Source organism: Zonotrichia albicollis, chromosome 29, assembly GCF_047830755.1.
Source record: "Zonotrichia albicollis isolate bZonAlb1 chromosome 29, bZonAlb1.hap1, whole genome shotgun sequence".
NCBI classification, from domain to species: domain Eukaryota; kingdom Metazoa; phylum Chordata; class Aves; order Passeriformes; family Passerellidae; genus Zonotrichia; species Zonotrichia albicollis.
Genome location: NC_133847.1, coordinates 4066331 through 4081399, shown reverse-complemented (window position 1 = coordinate 4081399; position 15069 = coordinate 4066331). Strand labels below are relative to the sequence as shown.

At 46.4% G+C, this 15069-nt stretch overlaps 2 protein-coding genes across 2 annotated transcripts; both read right to left on the bottom strand.

Moving 5' to 3' along the window:
- Positions 1 to 833: 833 nt before the first annotated feature.
- On the bottom strand, positions 834 to 6908 carry LOC102072095 (granzyme K-like). Its single transcript, XM_026798344.2, has 5 exons — positions 6429 to 6908; positions 5594 to 5738; positions 3172 to 3313; positions 2838 to 3050; positions 834 to 1450 (listed from the first exon to the last, which is right to left on the bottom strand). Exons 1-5 carry the CDS (start codon positions 6490 to 6492, stop codon positions 1313 to 1315), a joined length of 702 nt encoding a protein of 233 aa, XP_026654145.2. The 5' UTR covers positions 6493 to 6908; the 3' UTR covers positions 834 to 1312.
- Positions 6909 to 12089: 5181 nt separating this feature from the next.
- Positions 12090 to 14040, bottom strand: LOC102071916 (mast cell protease 1A-like). The gene is made up of 5 exons (XM_005495765.4): positions 13840 to 14040; positions 13612 to 13759; positions 13245 to 13380; positions 12751 to 13002; positions 12090 to 12532 (listed from the first exon to the last, which is right to left on the bottom strand). The coding sequence occupies exons 1-5, from the start codon at positions 13901 to 13903 to the stop codon at positions 12398 to 12400; spliced, it is 735 nt and encodes a 244-aa protein (XP_005495822.4). The 5' UTR covers positions 13904 to 14040; the 3' UTR covers positions 12090 to 12397.
- Positions 14041 to 15069: the final 1029 nt, after the last annotated feature.

Genomic DNA, 15069 nt, shown 5'->3' with positions numbered 1-15069 from the left:
CCACCCACAGCAAAAACCACACTGATAACTCTGCTCAGCTGCAGCTTTTCTTGGTCAGGTGAGTGACCTGGGGACTTTTAGACATTTTGAATGATAAGGTTTGGAAAATATTTGGAGTCTTCACATCTTTGTCCTTGTGTTTTGTATCCAGCGCTGCCACAGATGTTGGAATGGCCTCTGACAAGTCACCTTTGGGCAGAGGTGAGCACAAGGAAAGGCAAACACTCCCCAGAAATGTTTCTGTAAATGAAATCCCAAACATCTGACGGAAGCGTTTGAGCTCCTCTCGCTTGGTCTCTTTCCAAATTCTCCAGATTAATTCCCTCAGGTTGCAATATGTTTAAGCTCTATTGTAGAAAAGGCAGGGGTTTATATATTTTTGTCTTAAAAACCACAACCAGAAATAAAATATTTCCTGACTTGTCAGGCCGTGGTGGGGCTGTGAGGTTCCTCTCTTTGCTAAAAGATGACTCAGGTGCCACAATGAGCACTGGGAGTGCCAGAGGTGCCCTGGGGGGAAGGAAGGTGCTGGTTTGGCAGCCAGAGGTGGGATGGGGTAGAACTGAGAGGGGGGAGAGGATGGGACAGAAAAATCCCACCCAAGGACCAGCTTGGAGACCCCTGGAGGGAGTGAAGAGAGTCCAATCTGAAATCCAGACTGGAGCTCTCTTCTGGAGGTTTCTGGCAGAAAATGGAGAAATGGAGGTCACTGGTTTGGGGTGGAAATCTCCAGTTTGGGATTCAGCTCTTGGAGCTGTGGCTTCCTCCTGAGCTGCTCAGCACTGGAGCCAGGGCTCCAGAGAAATCCAAACAGCACCAGGAAAATGCTTGGAAATGCTGATGAGATTTATTGGTTTTATGTGTTCTCACAACACTGGGGCTGCAGAGGAGGGGAGGAAGGAGGCAGCAGGGTTCAGAGGTTGGGAGAGCAGCAGTGAAGCACTGGGGGTGTCCTTGGAGCCCAGGAATGGGGCAGAGGACACCCAGACATGCCACAAACAGCAGGAATGCCAGGCTGCTCCCTGCATCCCTCTGATCTCCTCATGCAGGGTTTGGAACCCCCGAGGGTTCCAGGCACCCCCTGAGCTGCTGGCTCCTCTCTGGGGCTGTGCTGCTGCTCCTCTCCACAGCTGGAGCCACAGCAGGGCAGGAGCCCAGGGCACCAACCCAGCCCAGGCAGCTCCTCTGTGCCAGCCCCAGGGCGGGCAGAGCTCACAGAGAAACCCCTGCCACATCCACCAGGAGCTGCGGCAGAGAAAAATGGAAATAAAAGCTGGTGAGGACGGGGCTCTGCAGGGTGAGCTCTGCAGCGTCACAAGGATTTGATGACACTGTGGACCCAGGGCAGGTAAGGAGCAATGTGGGTGTAGAAGCCAGGCCAGTTGTTGTGCCGGTAGGAGAAGATGCCAAAGGCTTTGTTGTTGCAGACCAGAGGATCCCCAGCATCACCCTGTGAAAAAGAGGAGAGAGATCAGGGCTGGGTGGTGGAGCTGCAGGGAAGGAGGGAGGGAGGCTGCAAATTCAGGGCAGGATTTGCCCAGCAGAGCCTGGACTGCAGTGGGCGGGGATAACAGAATCACAGAATCCCAAAATCCCAGAATCACTGAAAATCAGAATCACAGAATCCCAAAATCCCAGAATCACAGAATCACTGAAAATCAGAATCACAGAATCCCAAAATCCCAGAATCACTGAAAATCAGAATCACAGAATCCCAAAATCACAGAATTGCTGAGAATCCCAGAATCCCAGAGTGCCACAATCACTGAGAATCAGAATCTCAGAATCACAGAATCCCAGAGGATCAGAGTCCCAGAATCACTGAGAATCAGAATCACAGACTCCCAGAATTCCAGAATAATGAGGTTAAAAGAGACCTCTAAGATCATCAACACCTCAACTATTCTATAGCACCAAGTGCCATGTCCAATCTTTTTTAAAACACATCCAGAGATGGTGATTCCACCACCTCCCTGGGAAGAGCATCCCAGTGCTTTATTATTCTTTTGGTGAAAAATTTCTTCCTAATATCCAATATCCACTGTGTCCTCTGGTTCTGTCAGTGCTGCCTGGTGGAAGAGACCAACCCCACCTGTCTGCAGCCTCCCTTCAGGAAGGTGTAGAGAGCAATGGGGTGACCTCTGAGCCTGCTCTTCTCCAGCCACACAAGGGGCTGGTGGTGACAACAACAAGTTTTATTGGGAACAATAAAATTCCATTTCTGCCTTTCTGCTGGCTCCAGACACAAAACTCACTCAGACCAACAGTGAGGCTCAGGGTGAGCCATTGCTGGGACTGCCAGCTCCTCCTGTGCCATGGGAGAGCACAAGGAACCACAAGGATCCACAAGGATCCACAAGGATCCACAAGGATCCACAGAGAACCACAAGGAACCACAAGGATCCACAAGAATCCACAGAGAACCACAAGGAACCACAAGGATCCACAAGGTTCCACAAGGTTCCACAAGGATCCACAGGGAACCACAAGGAACCACAAGGATCCACAAGGATCCACAAGGTTCCACAAGGATCCACAGGGAACCACAAGGAACCACAAGGATCCACAAGGATCCACAAGGATCCACAGGGAACCACAAGGATCCACAAGGATCCACAGAGAACCACAAGGAACCACAAGGATCCACAAGGTTCCACAAGGATCCACAAGGATCCACAGGGAACCACAAGGATCCACAAGGATCCACAAGGAACCACAAGGATCCACAAGGATCCACAGGGAACCACAAGGAACCACAAGGTTCCACAAGGATCCACAGGGAACCACAAGGATCCTGTTGTCAGTGCCTCAAGCCTCCCCTCTCCGAGCACACTGACCTTTCCAGGTACCTTGGAGGACGAGCTCTGGCCACAAATGAGGTTGTCAGCAAGGCCTGGGTAGTGGTTGAGGCAGTCCCTCTGCCTGGTGATGGTGACAGTGGCTGTCCTGTCCCCCCAGCCAGCCAGGCTGCACTCGGTGCCGCCCCGAATTTTGGATTTCTCCAAGGAAATGGGCCTGACGTGGCCATTGCTGCTGGCATTGCCATTCAGCTGGGTGAGGACACAAAAAACAGAGATAAAAAGAGAGAAGAAAACACAGAGATGAGTGTTTGCCCTGGGATCCACCATGCCCTGGTGCCCCAGGGCTGCAGCTCAGGGTGTTCATGGTTACCTTCAGCAGGAGGATGTCCTTGCCCTCCTTGGGGCTGGAAAAGCCGGGGTAGCTGTGGTACTCCTTCACCTGGAAGGTTTGCCAGCCTCCCTCTCTCCTGTGCAGGCTTTGGGCTCCCAGGATGACACTCAGAGGTTTGTGCCTGGTGACATCGAGCACAGGGGTGTCACCAGCCTGTCCCTGTCCCACCTGGGGACACTGAGGTTCATCCCCCAGGGCATGGCCAGGACAGTGTAATTACACAATGCAGTGTAAATAGATATTCCCCATGCACAAAATATATTATATCATTATATAAAGATATATATTTATATACATAATTATATATAGAATTATATATATAATTTTTATATATATATATAATATAAATATATGTATTTATGTTCATTATATAAATATATATATTTATATAACAATAATTATATCATATGTACAATATAATATACAATATATTCTATAATACGTAATATTATATATTATAATATATAATATATATCATTATATATTATTATATATATTATTAAATTATATATTATATTATATTATATTATATTATATTATATTATATTATATTATATTATATTATATTATATTATATATTATATTTTATATTATATATTATATTATATATTATATTATATATTACAGAATATATTGTATACTATATTGTAAATATTATATCATTATATAATGATATATATATAATTATAGATATAATTTATATATAATATAAATATATGTATTTATGTACATTATATAAAGATATATATTTATATAACAATAATAATATACAATATGCAATATATAATATATAATATATAATATATAATATATAATATATAATATATAATATATAATATATAATATATAATATATAATGTGTAATATGTAATATGCAATATATATAATATAATATATATATATTATATACAATATATAAAATATATATTATATATATATAATTAATATATAAATATTTTATATGTATAATTTTTAAAGAAGAACGGTGAAACCAAGGAGCTCTGCCAGTGAATCTGCCCAGCCAAGAGGCAGAGCAAGGGCTCCTTTATCTCCTTTTTCTCCTTTATCTCCTTTATCCCTCCTTTATCTCCTTTATTTCAGTGCCCAGATCTCAAGCTGGCCACATTTGTTCCAATGTTCTCCTTGTTCTGGGATCCACAAGCCCTTGGAAGTCCAGGGCTTTCTAAATCAGGATATGTATTTCTAAATCATTTATCATTTATTTCTAAATCAGAATATTTATTTCTAAATCATTTATCATTTGTTTCTAAATAAGGATATTTATTTCCAAATCAGCCCTGAGCTGTGTGGGAGCCACACCTGGAAAAATCCTCCTGTCCATCCATACCCCAGCCAGAGGGGTAGAAAAGGGCTGGGCAAGAAACTGGAATATTCTTAGGAATACAGGAATTTATTTCATAGGGAACAATTCTGCCAGCAGAGATTTTGATGGCAGAAAGGACAAAGCCTGACAGCGAGGGGAGAAACCACCCTGAGCTCCCACTGCTGATAGCTGGGGAAGACAAAAGGAGTCATGGAGGGGGGAAAATCAGGGAAAATACCTGAGGGTGGGCTGGGAGGGAGATGGGGCTCAGGGCTGGGGATGGAAATGGAGCTCAGGGCTGTCCCAGGTGTGTCCCCAGGAAAATGGGGCTCAGCGCTGTCCCCAAGTCTGTCCCAAAGGTTGGGGAGGGAGATGGGGCTCAAGACTGTCCCCAAAGTGTCCCCAAGCCTGTCCCCAGGGAAATGGGGCTCAGAGCTGTCCCCAGGGCTGTTCCCAATCTGTCCCCAGGGCTGGGAGGGAGATGGGGCTCAGCGCTGTCCCCAAACCTGTCCCCAGGGCTGGGAGGGAGATGGGGCTCAGAGCTGTCCCCAAAGTGTCCCCAAGATGTCCCCAAGCCTGTCCCCAGGGAAATGGGGCTCAGGGCTGTCCCCAGGGCTGGGGAAGGAGATGGGGCTCAGCACTGTCCCCAAACCTGTCCCCAGGGCTGGGAGGGAGATGGGGCTCAGCGCTGTCCCCAAGATGTCCCCACGCTGGTCCCCAGGGAAATGGGGCTCAGAGCTGTCCCCAGGGCTGTCCCCAAGCTGTCCCCAGGGCTGGGAGGGAAATGGGGCTCAGAGCTGTCTCCAAACTGTCCCCAAGATGTCCCCAAGCTAGTCCCCAGGGAAATGGGGCTCAGAGCTGTCCCTAAGCTCAGGGCAGGGATGGATATGAGGCTCAGGGCTGTCCCCAAGCTGTCCCCAGTCTGTCCCCAGTCTGTCCCCAAGCCTGTCCTGCCACCCAGGACATTTCCAGCTGTTGGCTGAGGTGCCTCCAGCTGTGACCCCTCCCCAGAGGAGCTGTTGTTCCCCAGGCCCTGGAGGGGCAGAGCCCTCGGTGCAGGGCACGGCAGGGACTCACTGCAGGCACTGAGCCGCCGTCATCACCCAGGCTGGGGCCACCAGGAAGCCCCCACAGCTGTGGTTGTCCTTGCCCTGCAGAAAGGCCACGTAGGGAGCAGGCTGGGGCCTGGCTTCTCCTCTCTCCCTCCACCTCCAGGGGTAACCTGCAACGGATGGGGATGGGAATGAGGATTTTGGAGGGCACAGAGATGAGATTTATCCATCCCCAACCCACTCTGACACCAGCAAGGGGCTATTTACAGATGTGAATGAGACAAGACTGCTGGGGAACATGCCTTGAGCTGTTTTATTTTCCAGCATCAGTCTCATTACATGGCTATGGCAATGGGAAGATGCCAGCAGCTCACAATCTAGGCAGCAGACCAGAAAACTTAATGTTACAACTCACTTTATAACCTTCTTGACCAATCACACAAAGCAAAAGCACATTGACAGTATTTATATCTGTATAGTATATATTTTATATTAGTAGTTCTATCCAACCACTATAAGCACAGGTACCTTTGGTTAAAACAATGCTTGCTTATTTCAAATACAACACCTGCTTGCAAGCCTTAAAACACAACACACAGAGCTCCATTATTAAGCTTTAACCTTCCTAATATCTTGCTAGATAAACTTTCTGCAGCTTAGAGAGCTGTTCAGACAAGCATTAATACACAGATCATTGTTCTATTCATCCTTGCTTTTCTACAGTTTGAATAGTTTTTCTGCTGACCTATCTCATGGCTGCTGCTTAGCTCTGATCACAATTCTGCTGTATCTGAAGCCTGCCTTTTGCAGCTTTCCCCAAAACCCTCTGATTTTATAAATTCCCAGCCCACTCTACTTACTGCTGCTGGCTGGGGGGCACATCACCAGCACGAGGGGCAGCAGGAGGCTCTGCAGGGGCTCCATCCCAGCCTGCTGTGGGTCCCTTTGAGCTTCTGGGGTCTCACCCCGCTCCCAGCAGGGTTTTATAGCCCCACACCAGACTCCAGGAAACCACAGAAGGCAGACTCATCTGAAGAATCTCTCCACAAGTTGCATGTCTCAGCAGGGCGAGAGGGGAATTCAGTCACTTCTGGCTTTGGGCACCAGCCCACCTCCATCACGGGCTGATCTGAGGGATCTGACGTCCTTCTAAAGGCAATTTTAGAACTCTGTGTTTGTTCTGGGAGCTGTGGGCAATGCAGCCACCCTCACCTCTTTGACTTCCAGTGAGCTCTTCCTTTGCAGCTTCTCTTCTTGGAAAGCCTCTTGATTTTTATCAGGAGCCCCCACATGAATGAGATTTATTTCACCTGATGCATCACTTCCATCAGTTCTAATGATGTCTTGTGAAACCAGACAGAGTTAATTAATTTATTTATTTAATAGGAGGCCTCAATGGATCCACCTTGGGCAGCACAAGGGCCCAGCCAGGGCTGAGCCCAAGACGAACTAAAACGGTCACAAAATGAACCCAAGATGAACCAAAATGGTCACAAAATGAACACAAGATGAACCAAAATGGTCACAAAGTGAACACAAAATGAACCCAAAATGGTCACAAAATGAACCCAAGATGAACCAAAATGGTCACAAAATGAACCCAAGATGAACCAAAACTGTCACAAAATGAACTCAAGATGAACCAAAATGGTCACAAAATGAACCCAAGATGAACCAAAATGGTCACAAAATGGACAACAGGTCATGGGGTCTGTCACTTTATAAGTTCTGCTCCATTTTTATATTGGAGTTAATTGTCCAATGCCAGCTCCAGCCCATGCAGTCCCATCCTGCTTGTTTTTCTCTGTTGTTTGTGCTCTTGGGGCTGAGATTTGGATCATTTGTCTTTGGTCCCCATCTGGGGCAGGAATTGTTTTGTCTCCCTGCTCTGAGCTCACCATCCCCTGATATGAAACCCAGACACTTTAGTGTGTAACTTATTTACCCTGTGTAAATAAAATACACACTAAAGCAGCACAGAACCTGAAAAATATAAAAACTCAAACCTCAGGCATCACCAAAGGCTGTGAATGGCAGGTGAGGACCCTCCTGCTCTCCTTCAGTAACCCCTGTCTTGGCTAATGGAGGAAAATGGCCATGAATGTGTTTGTGACATGGAACTGATGATACTGGGAAGAAATCCTTCCCTGGGATGGAATTCAGAATTCCCAGAGCAGCTGTGGCTGCCCCTGGATCCCTGGAATGTCCAAGGCCTGACTGGATGGGATTGGAGCAGCCTGGGATGGTGAAAGTGTCCAGGGATGGAATGAGATGATCCCTAAGGTCCCTTCCAGCCCAAATTCTGGGATTTTCCAGAAAAATCCAACCTTGAGCATCCCCATCTCACCTGTGACGAAGCAGGGCTGATGTTTCCTCGCTGCCCTCACTGCCGGTAAATCAGTTTCCCCCTCTGCCTCCCGTGCCAAGTGGGCAAACCCCAGTTTGAATTTACCAAGCTGCCATTCTCGTGCAAAGCCTGCAGCAGCTGGAGCTTCAAGGAAAACCCTGACGTGACAGAGATTCATGCAGCACAGATAAGCAGCTGCAGCCTGTTCACTTGCAGATTTGTGAGCCGATAGCAGCTCTGAGCAGCAGCCCAAACATGGACCCTTCTGCTGGAGGCTGAGCTGACTCAGTTTCCCTCCATCCCAGGCGAGAATTTGGAGGATTTGTGAGCAGAAATCCGAGCTGGGCTGGGGGAACCTCGTCCTGAGCAGTGGGAAAGGCCCTGAGAGCAGGGCAGGCACCTTTGCCCCTGCACTGCAGAATGGTTTTGTATATTTAAAATTCCCCACTGGTTTTTCCCACCACAAACCAACCCACAAAGTCTCCCCCTGACATCACAGAACATCCTCACCCCTGCCAGGGACTTCTGCACTCACTCATTCATCAGAGCTAATTAGTGGAACTCTAATTGTGGAATTTTCATTTTTTTAGGGTATGTAGTACAATTGAACAAGCATTATTGTTATTAAGGTTAAATTGTTGTTGTAAAGTTTGAATATTTTGATGGTAAAATTGATGAGATTGTTGTTTGTGGTTAGGATTTGTTAAGGGAATGAGAGTATTAGTTATAACTTTTTTTTGGTGGAAAATTCTAGTTGTGGAACTTTTTTTTGGGTATGTAGTAATAATCAAATGAGTATTGTTGTTATTAAAGTTAAATTGTTGTTGTAAGTTTGAATATTTTAATGGCAAAATTGATGAGATTGTTGTTTGTGGTGAGGAATAGTTAAGGTAATGTTGGCAATGAGAGTATTGGTTATAAAGTTAATTTTTTTTTTTGTGAAAAATTCTAATTGTGGAACTTTTTATTTTTTAGGGCATGTAGTACAATTGAACAAGCATTATTGTTATTAAGGTTAAATTGTTGTTGTAAAGTTTGAATATTTTGATGGTAAAATTGATGAGATTGTTGTTTGTGGTTAGGATTTGTTAAGGGAATGAGAGTATTCATTATAGCCTTTTTTGGGTGAAAAATTCTGTTTGCTGAGCTCTTTTTTGGGTATGTAGTAATAATTGAATGAATATTGTTGTTATTAAGGTTAAATCGTTGTTGTAAAGTTTGAATATTTTGATGGTAAAATTGATGAGATTGTTGTTTGTGGTTAAGATTTGTTAAGGTAATGAGAGCATTAGTTATAACTTTTTTTTGGTGGAAAATTCTAATTGTGGAACTTTTTTTTTAGGGTATGTAGTAACAATCAAATGAGTATTATTGTTATTAAAGTTAAATTGTTGTTGTAAAGTTTGAATATTTTGATGGTAAAATTGATGAGACTTTTGTTTATGGTTAGGAATTGTTAAGGCAATGTTGGTAATGAGAGTATTAGTTATAAAGTTAATTTTTTTTTTGTGAAAAATTCTAACTGTGGAACTTTTTATTTAGGATATGTAATAATAATTGAATGAATATTATTGTTATTGAGGTTAAATTGTTGTTGTAAAGTTTGAATATTTTAAGGGTAAAATTGATGAGATTGTTGTTTATGGTTAGGAATTGCTAAGGTAATGTTGGCAATGACAGTATTAGTTATAAAGTTAAAATTTTTTTTTGGTGAAAAATTCTAATTGTGGATCTTTTTTAGGCTATGTAGTAATAATTGAATAAGTATTATTGTTATTAAGGTAAAATTGTTCTTATAAAGTTTGAATATTTTAATGGTATAATGTTGGCAATGAGAGTATTAGTTATAGCATTTTTTTGGTGAAAAATTCTAATTGTGGAACTTTTTTTTTAGGGTATGTAATAATAGTTGAATGAGTATTATTGTTATTAAGGTCAAATTGTTGTTGTAAAGTTTGAATATTAATGGTAAAATTGATGAGATTGTTGTTTGTGGTTAGGAATTGCTAAGGTAATGTTGGCAATGAGAGTATTAGTTATAGCATTTTTTTTTGGTGAAAAATATTGGCAGAGAAGTGTGATTTGAATACATATTTTAAAATATGATTCAGTGTGTTGTCAAATTGTATTTTATAATTTTAGTAACGTATTGAATAAAGATTGGTGATTAATTTTAGAAAAAACAACTTCATTTAACCTCTGTCCCCATCACCTCCCCCTGGGAACTCTTGGCTCTCTGTGTACTCAAGAGAAGCCACCAGGAAGGAGCTGGAAGGAAGGAGATGGGAGGAAATTCAGACTCCAATGTCTGAAATGAGCCCTTGAGCATCCTTTGAGGAGAGAACTCATCTTTGGGCATCACCCAAAGGTGCAGGGAGAGGTTTGGGTTACCGGGGGACAAGGATGTGCCCAGCACCAGCCAGGTCCGGGCCCTGCAGGGAGGAGAGGAGGATGTGGCTTTGGGGTCAGGCACTTCTGTGAACCCAGCTCCTTCAAAACCCTTTCAGCTCAAACCTTCCTGTGCTTCTACCCCAGAAATGGGGATGGACTGTGGGAGCAGTGAGTGTGTGACAGCTGGGATTTGGGATGTGCCTCCTCTCTGGGATCCCAAAACCCTGACCTGGTGTTTTACCAGCCACTGCCCACACCCAAGGGCTCAGAACACAGAAAATCCAGCTCCCTGCAGCCCGTGGAGCCGCTTGCAGCTCAGAGAGATCAGCCTGCTGTGCCCTGTCAGGACCAGGACATTCCTCTGGCTGCCCTGAGTGATTTAAGACCTTGGCATAGGGTCAAAACCACCTGTGCCTTCCATTTTAGCCCATGGAAACAATACCAACTTTGTGTGAAGATTTACAAGCCACAAAAGTTTGAGTAGAATGATGGTTAATTTGTCACAGGGTGAAAAAGCAGAATTTTGGGGTTTTTAGAATATGGGTTCAAGAGAAAAGATGGAGGAATCTGGGTGTGTCCTGTCCTTCTTCTCCTTCTTCTTGTCCTCCATCTTCTGCTGTGATGGTGGCACTTTTGGATTGGTGTAGAGTAGAGACAGACTGTCTAACATAGGTGATAGGTATTGGAAAATTATTGTAAATAAAGTACACATAGTTTTTAGTATAAAAAGTTAACACCACCCCAAGGACAGGCACTGTGTCTCAACCCAACCTGCTGGACAGATCTCAGCAGGTCAGAGAAAGAATGGAATAGATATGAGAAAATAACCTTGAAAAGCAGATCTGATTTCTTCTTCAGTTGTGGGGCTGGGAAAAAAAGACTTTTAACACCTCAGGGGTAATCTCAACCACAGAAAACCCAAGAGTGCCCTGTGGCCTTGCTGTGCAGCTGCTCTGTGCCCTGGAGATGGAACCCTCAGAGCCCTGGGCACTGCTGGTGCCCACATCCCTTCTGCCCGTGCTCGCAGGAGGGTGGCACCACTCTGAAGTTGGTGATGGGATCTGTGCCCATCATCCTGCCCATTCCTACCTGGGCAGTTTTACTCCTCATCAGTGATTGCAGCTTCTTCGAGTCAGGTCTCATAAGTTCTTGCAGGTCTGTTACTCACCCAAGGTAGCTCAGCTGCTTCTGGGGGCATAAAATCAGCAGGATGGGCTTCTGTGGCAGTGTTGGGAACAAAAAGGTTTAATAAAAGGCAAAATAACAAACAGGGAAAAACTGAGCTAGGTGCAAGAGGTCCTTGCTCCTGCTAAAACACCTCACAAAAGTGATTAGTTTTAGTTTCTTAGTTCTCTTCTTTTTCTAGTAAATTGCCCAAGCAGGATTTTTTGGCTTCTGTCTAATTAGCTATCCTTAAATTTAAGGTGAAATTCCCCAGGGACTATGAGGTGGATTTTTCACCTAATGGAAGAGAGAAATTTCTGGGCTTCTCTCCTTTTTGAGGGGACAAAGGACAATTTTGTCACTCCATCAATAGGATTCACATTCCCATACCCATCACCCCAAGAAGGGCAAGCCCAGCTCTTATTTCTGATTCTGCCACAGACTGAGGATGCAGAGCTGTGATTTCTGCACCTCTCAGGTGCAGCAGCCAGAGCCTCCCTCCTGTTAAATGGGATTTAAACATGAAACATGTGATTTAAACATTTAAACATTAAACATGGGATTTAAACACTTCTCTCTGTGGCAAGGCCACAAAAAACACACAACACGCGCTGGGAGGGGCAGCTTTGAGTTTACTCGAAGTGCAAGCAGGGTTCAAGCAGGAACAGGGTTATCTCTGAAGGAAGTGGGGTTTCTTGTGGCACAGCCTCTTTTTGTGCCATCTGGGGCCATCTCTGCCCCTGCCAGGGGGACAGACAGCAGGCAAGGACAGACAGCAGCCCCAGAACCCAGTGAAGGTGCCCTGAGCAAGTAATTTGTGTTCCTGAGGAGACAGCAGGGATTTGAGCCTTCAGCAGGGGCAGGAAGGAAGATTTGCAGTGTCCAGGGCACAGCAGAGCTGAAGAAATGCTCCCACTGCCACTGCCACTATTTATTCATGACTCTTCTGATCCAGGGCAGGTAGTTGGAGATGCGGGCGTAGACCCCGGGTGGGGAATCATAGCCAAAGGAAACAACTCCTTGTGCCACGTTATTGCACACCAGGGGCCCGCCAGAATCTCCCTGGAGAGAGATGAGAGTGATTTTAGAGACAGCAGATTTTTTTTCTTGCCTGTGGTAACAGATTTGCTCCCTCCCTGCCCTGGGGCTCCATTCCTGCCCCGTTTCCCAACTGGGCTGATCTCTACCCCTGTGGCTGGTGCCAGAACACCCAGAGAGCCAAACCCTGTGCTCAAACACTTGTCACCATCTTCCAGAACATCCCCTGTGCCCTCTCCTACCTGGCTGGAATCCCTCAGCTGGTGGAAGCTGCCTGCACAGATCATGCCAGAATTCAACTGTGGGTAGAAGAGGCTGCATTTCCTGCGGCTGTAGATGGACACCTGGGTCTCAAAGAGCTTGCTGGTGAGCCTGTCCTGGTCGATCAGACCCCAGCCTGCAATCATGCACTTGGTGCCCGTGGGGAGGTCGCTGCCAGTCCTGGGCAGAGGGATGGGCTGCACGTATTCATTGAGAGTGGCCTTTGATGTCAGCTAGAGGGGGTTCAGAGAGGGTTGTGAGCAGGATATTTGCTCTGCAGAGGCAGGCAGAGTCTAGCAGGCTCTGCCAGCTGCTGTGAGAGCCACACGAGGCTCCAACCCTGCCCATGGCTCCTTCCCAGATCCCTCCCAACCTCCAGCACCTGGGGCAGGAACAGCTTTGGGGAAGGAGCCCCACAAGCTCTACCCAGCCCCTGGTGGCCCCCCAGCCCCTCTGTCCCCTCAGAACTCCTTGCCTGCAGCAGCAAGATGTCGTTTGCATAGGTGATGGGGTTGTACTCAGGGTGCTCATAGTACTTGAGCACTCCCCGGACCTGCTGGGATTTTTCTGGCTCCGTGATGTCGTGAGCCCCCAGGATGACTGTGGTGTTCCTGGCCATGGCAGAAGAAGGGGGAAAGGGGAAATCAGGCTGAGGAAAGGGGAAATCAGGCTGAGGAAAGGGGAAATCAGCCTGGGTGTCACCCCCTCCCTCCCTTATTTGATATATTTCATTTTATAGGCAGGTGCAGAGAGCTGCCCAGCACAGGAGGGACCTGCTCCAAAATCACTCCAGGGAAGACTAGGGGAGAAAAAAAGGGATAAAACCCTGTATCAATACTCACCCCAGGCAGTGTGCAGCTGACATCACCCAGTCAGGGGCCACCAGGAAGCCCCCACAGTACCCATGCTCTACGATCTTCAGGTATGCCATGTAGGGGTGCGAGTGGGGCCGTGCCTCGTGGCCCCCCACAATCTCACCCCACAGAGCACCTGCAAAAGAAACCCAGCCTAATATGAGCCAGGGGCTTCTGAGACCCCCAAAGCAGCCCCAAAGCACAGCCCTGACTCACTGGCACTGGCCCATGGGCAGCAGAGCAGCAGCAGCAGGGCTGGCATTGTCCAAAGCTGGCACATCTTTGCCCACTTGGGTGCAATCCTGAGTTTGCCCCTGGCCAGGAGCTGCTTTTATAGCTGTGCCCAGCAGCCAGGAAACCATGTGCAAAGGGCTGATTGGGTTAATCAGGGCATCTCTGGCCTGGCCAGCTCAGTGCCCACGTCCCCCTGCCTGGCACTGATGGGTGATACAGCCCAGGGTGGAAATGCCAGGGCAGATAGAGCCTGGCACAGCACAGTCACAGCCTCAGGGGGTGCTGGAAGCAAGATCAGAGGTGGTTTTGAGGTGTGATTTCATAATTCTCTCACACTTTCTCTTTAATGTTTTTTGCCCTGAGGAAATGTAAGGTTCTAAAAAAAAGCCACTTAAAAAAAACAACCAGAAAAACTTGGCCATTTAAAGTTGTGACTGTGGTCTAGAGGAGACAATGTGAAATTTGGTCTTTCATATTCTTGTTTTCCTTTGAGAAATGCTCTGCAGAGCCTCTTTTTCTACAGATTCACCATCACCAATTTAAATGAAAGGGCAAAGAGCTGAGCTGGTTTTGAGCACTGTGAAAAGTCAAATCTGAAGGGTTTTGGGTCAGCCCATGTCAGAGGGGCTTTTCTGATTTTTCTTGGCTCCTCTGGGGGCAGAAGCATCCTGCCAGCTGGGGACTGGGATGTGGGAAATGCTCTGTGCACCAGAAGAGACCAAAGCGGGGAAGTGCAACCACCCAACTGCCAGGAGTGAGTGCTCAGTCATTTTTAAACCAAATCTGCTCCACCCTTCCTGGAGCACAAAAACACCTGCAAGTGGATGCCTTGGGCTGTGCTGGGGCCATGCAGCCTGACACTGAGCTCTCCACAGAGCTGAACCCATGGTTTGGTATTTTAAATCTTAATATCTGAAAGCACGAGCTTTAATCAGGACTTTGCAGCAGCACAGCAGGAAAACCTCAAGAGGAATCATCGATATTTTATCTTGTGTTTGTAGTTTGCTCTTTTTGCCTTGCAGTTACTTGTGGGTCTCCCACAATCTGTGGGTGGAAACCCTGCTGGGAGCAGCAGCCCCAGGACAGGGGGGACAGGCCATGGGCACAGGGAGCTGAGCTGCTCTCCTGCTCCTCTCTGAGTGCAGACAAGTTCCTCTCTCTGAGGCCAAGGTGTTTTGGCCTTCCTGCTGTCCTCTGGAGGGTGCCAGGGAT

Excerpts from the sequence above, each read along its gene's own strand:
- LOC102071916 (XM_005495765.4), bottom strand. The coding sequence starts at position 13,903 with ATGTGCCAGCTTTGGACAATGCCAGCCCTGCTGCTGCTGCTCTGCTGC. Across the intron at positions 13,381-13,611 it reads TCAGCTGCACACTGCCTGGG|GAACACCACAGTCATCCTGG; the intron begins GTGAGTATTGAT and ends TGCCATGGCCAG. Across the intron at positions 12,533-12,750 it reads AGCTGAGGGATTCCAGCCAG|GGAGATTCTGGCGGGCCCCT; the intron begins GTAGGAGAGGGC and ends ATCTCTCTCCAG.
- LOC102072095 (XM_026798344.2), bottom strand. The coding sequence starts at position 6,492 with ATGGAGCCCCTGCAGAGCCTCCTGCTGCCCCTCGTGCTGGTGATGTGC. Across the intron at positions 5,739-6,428 it reads GTGCCCCCCAGCCAGCAGCA|GTTACCCCTGGAGGTGGAGG; the intron begins GTAAGTAGAGTG and ends CATCCGTTGCAG. Across the intron at positions 1,451-2,837 it reads CCTCCAAGGTACCTGGAAAG|GGTGATGCTGGGGATCCTCT; the intron begins GTCAGTGTGCTC and ends TCTTTTTCACAG.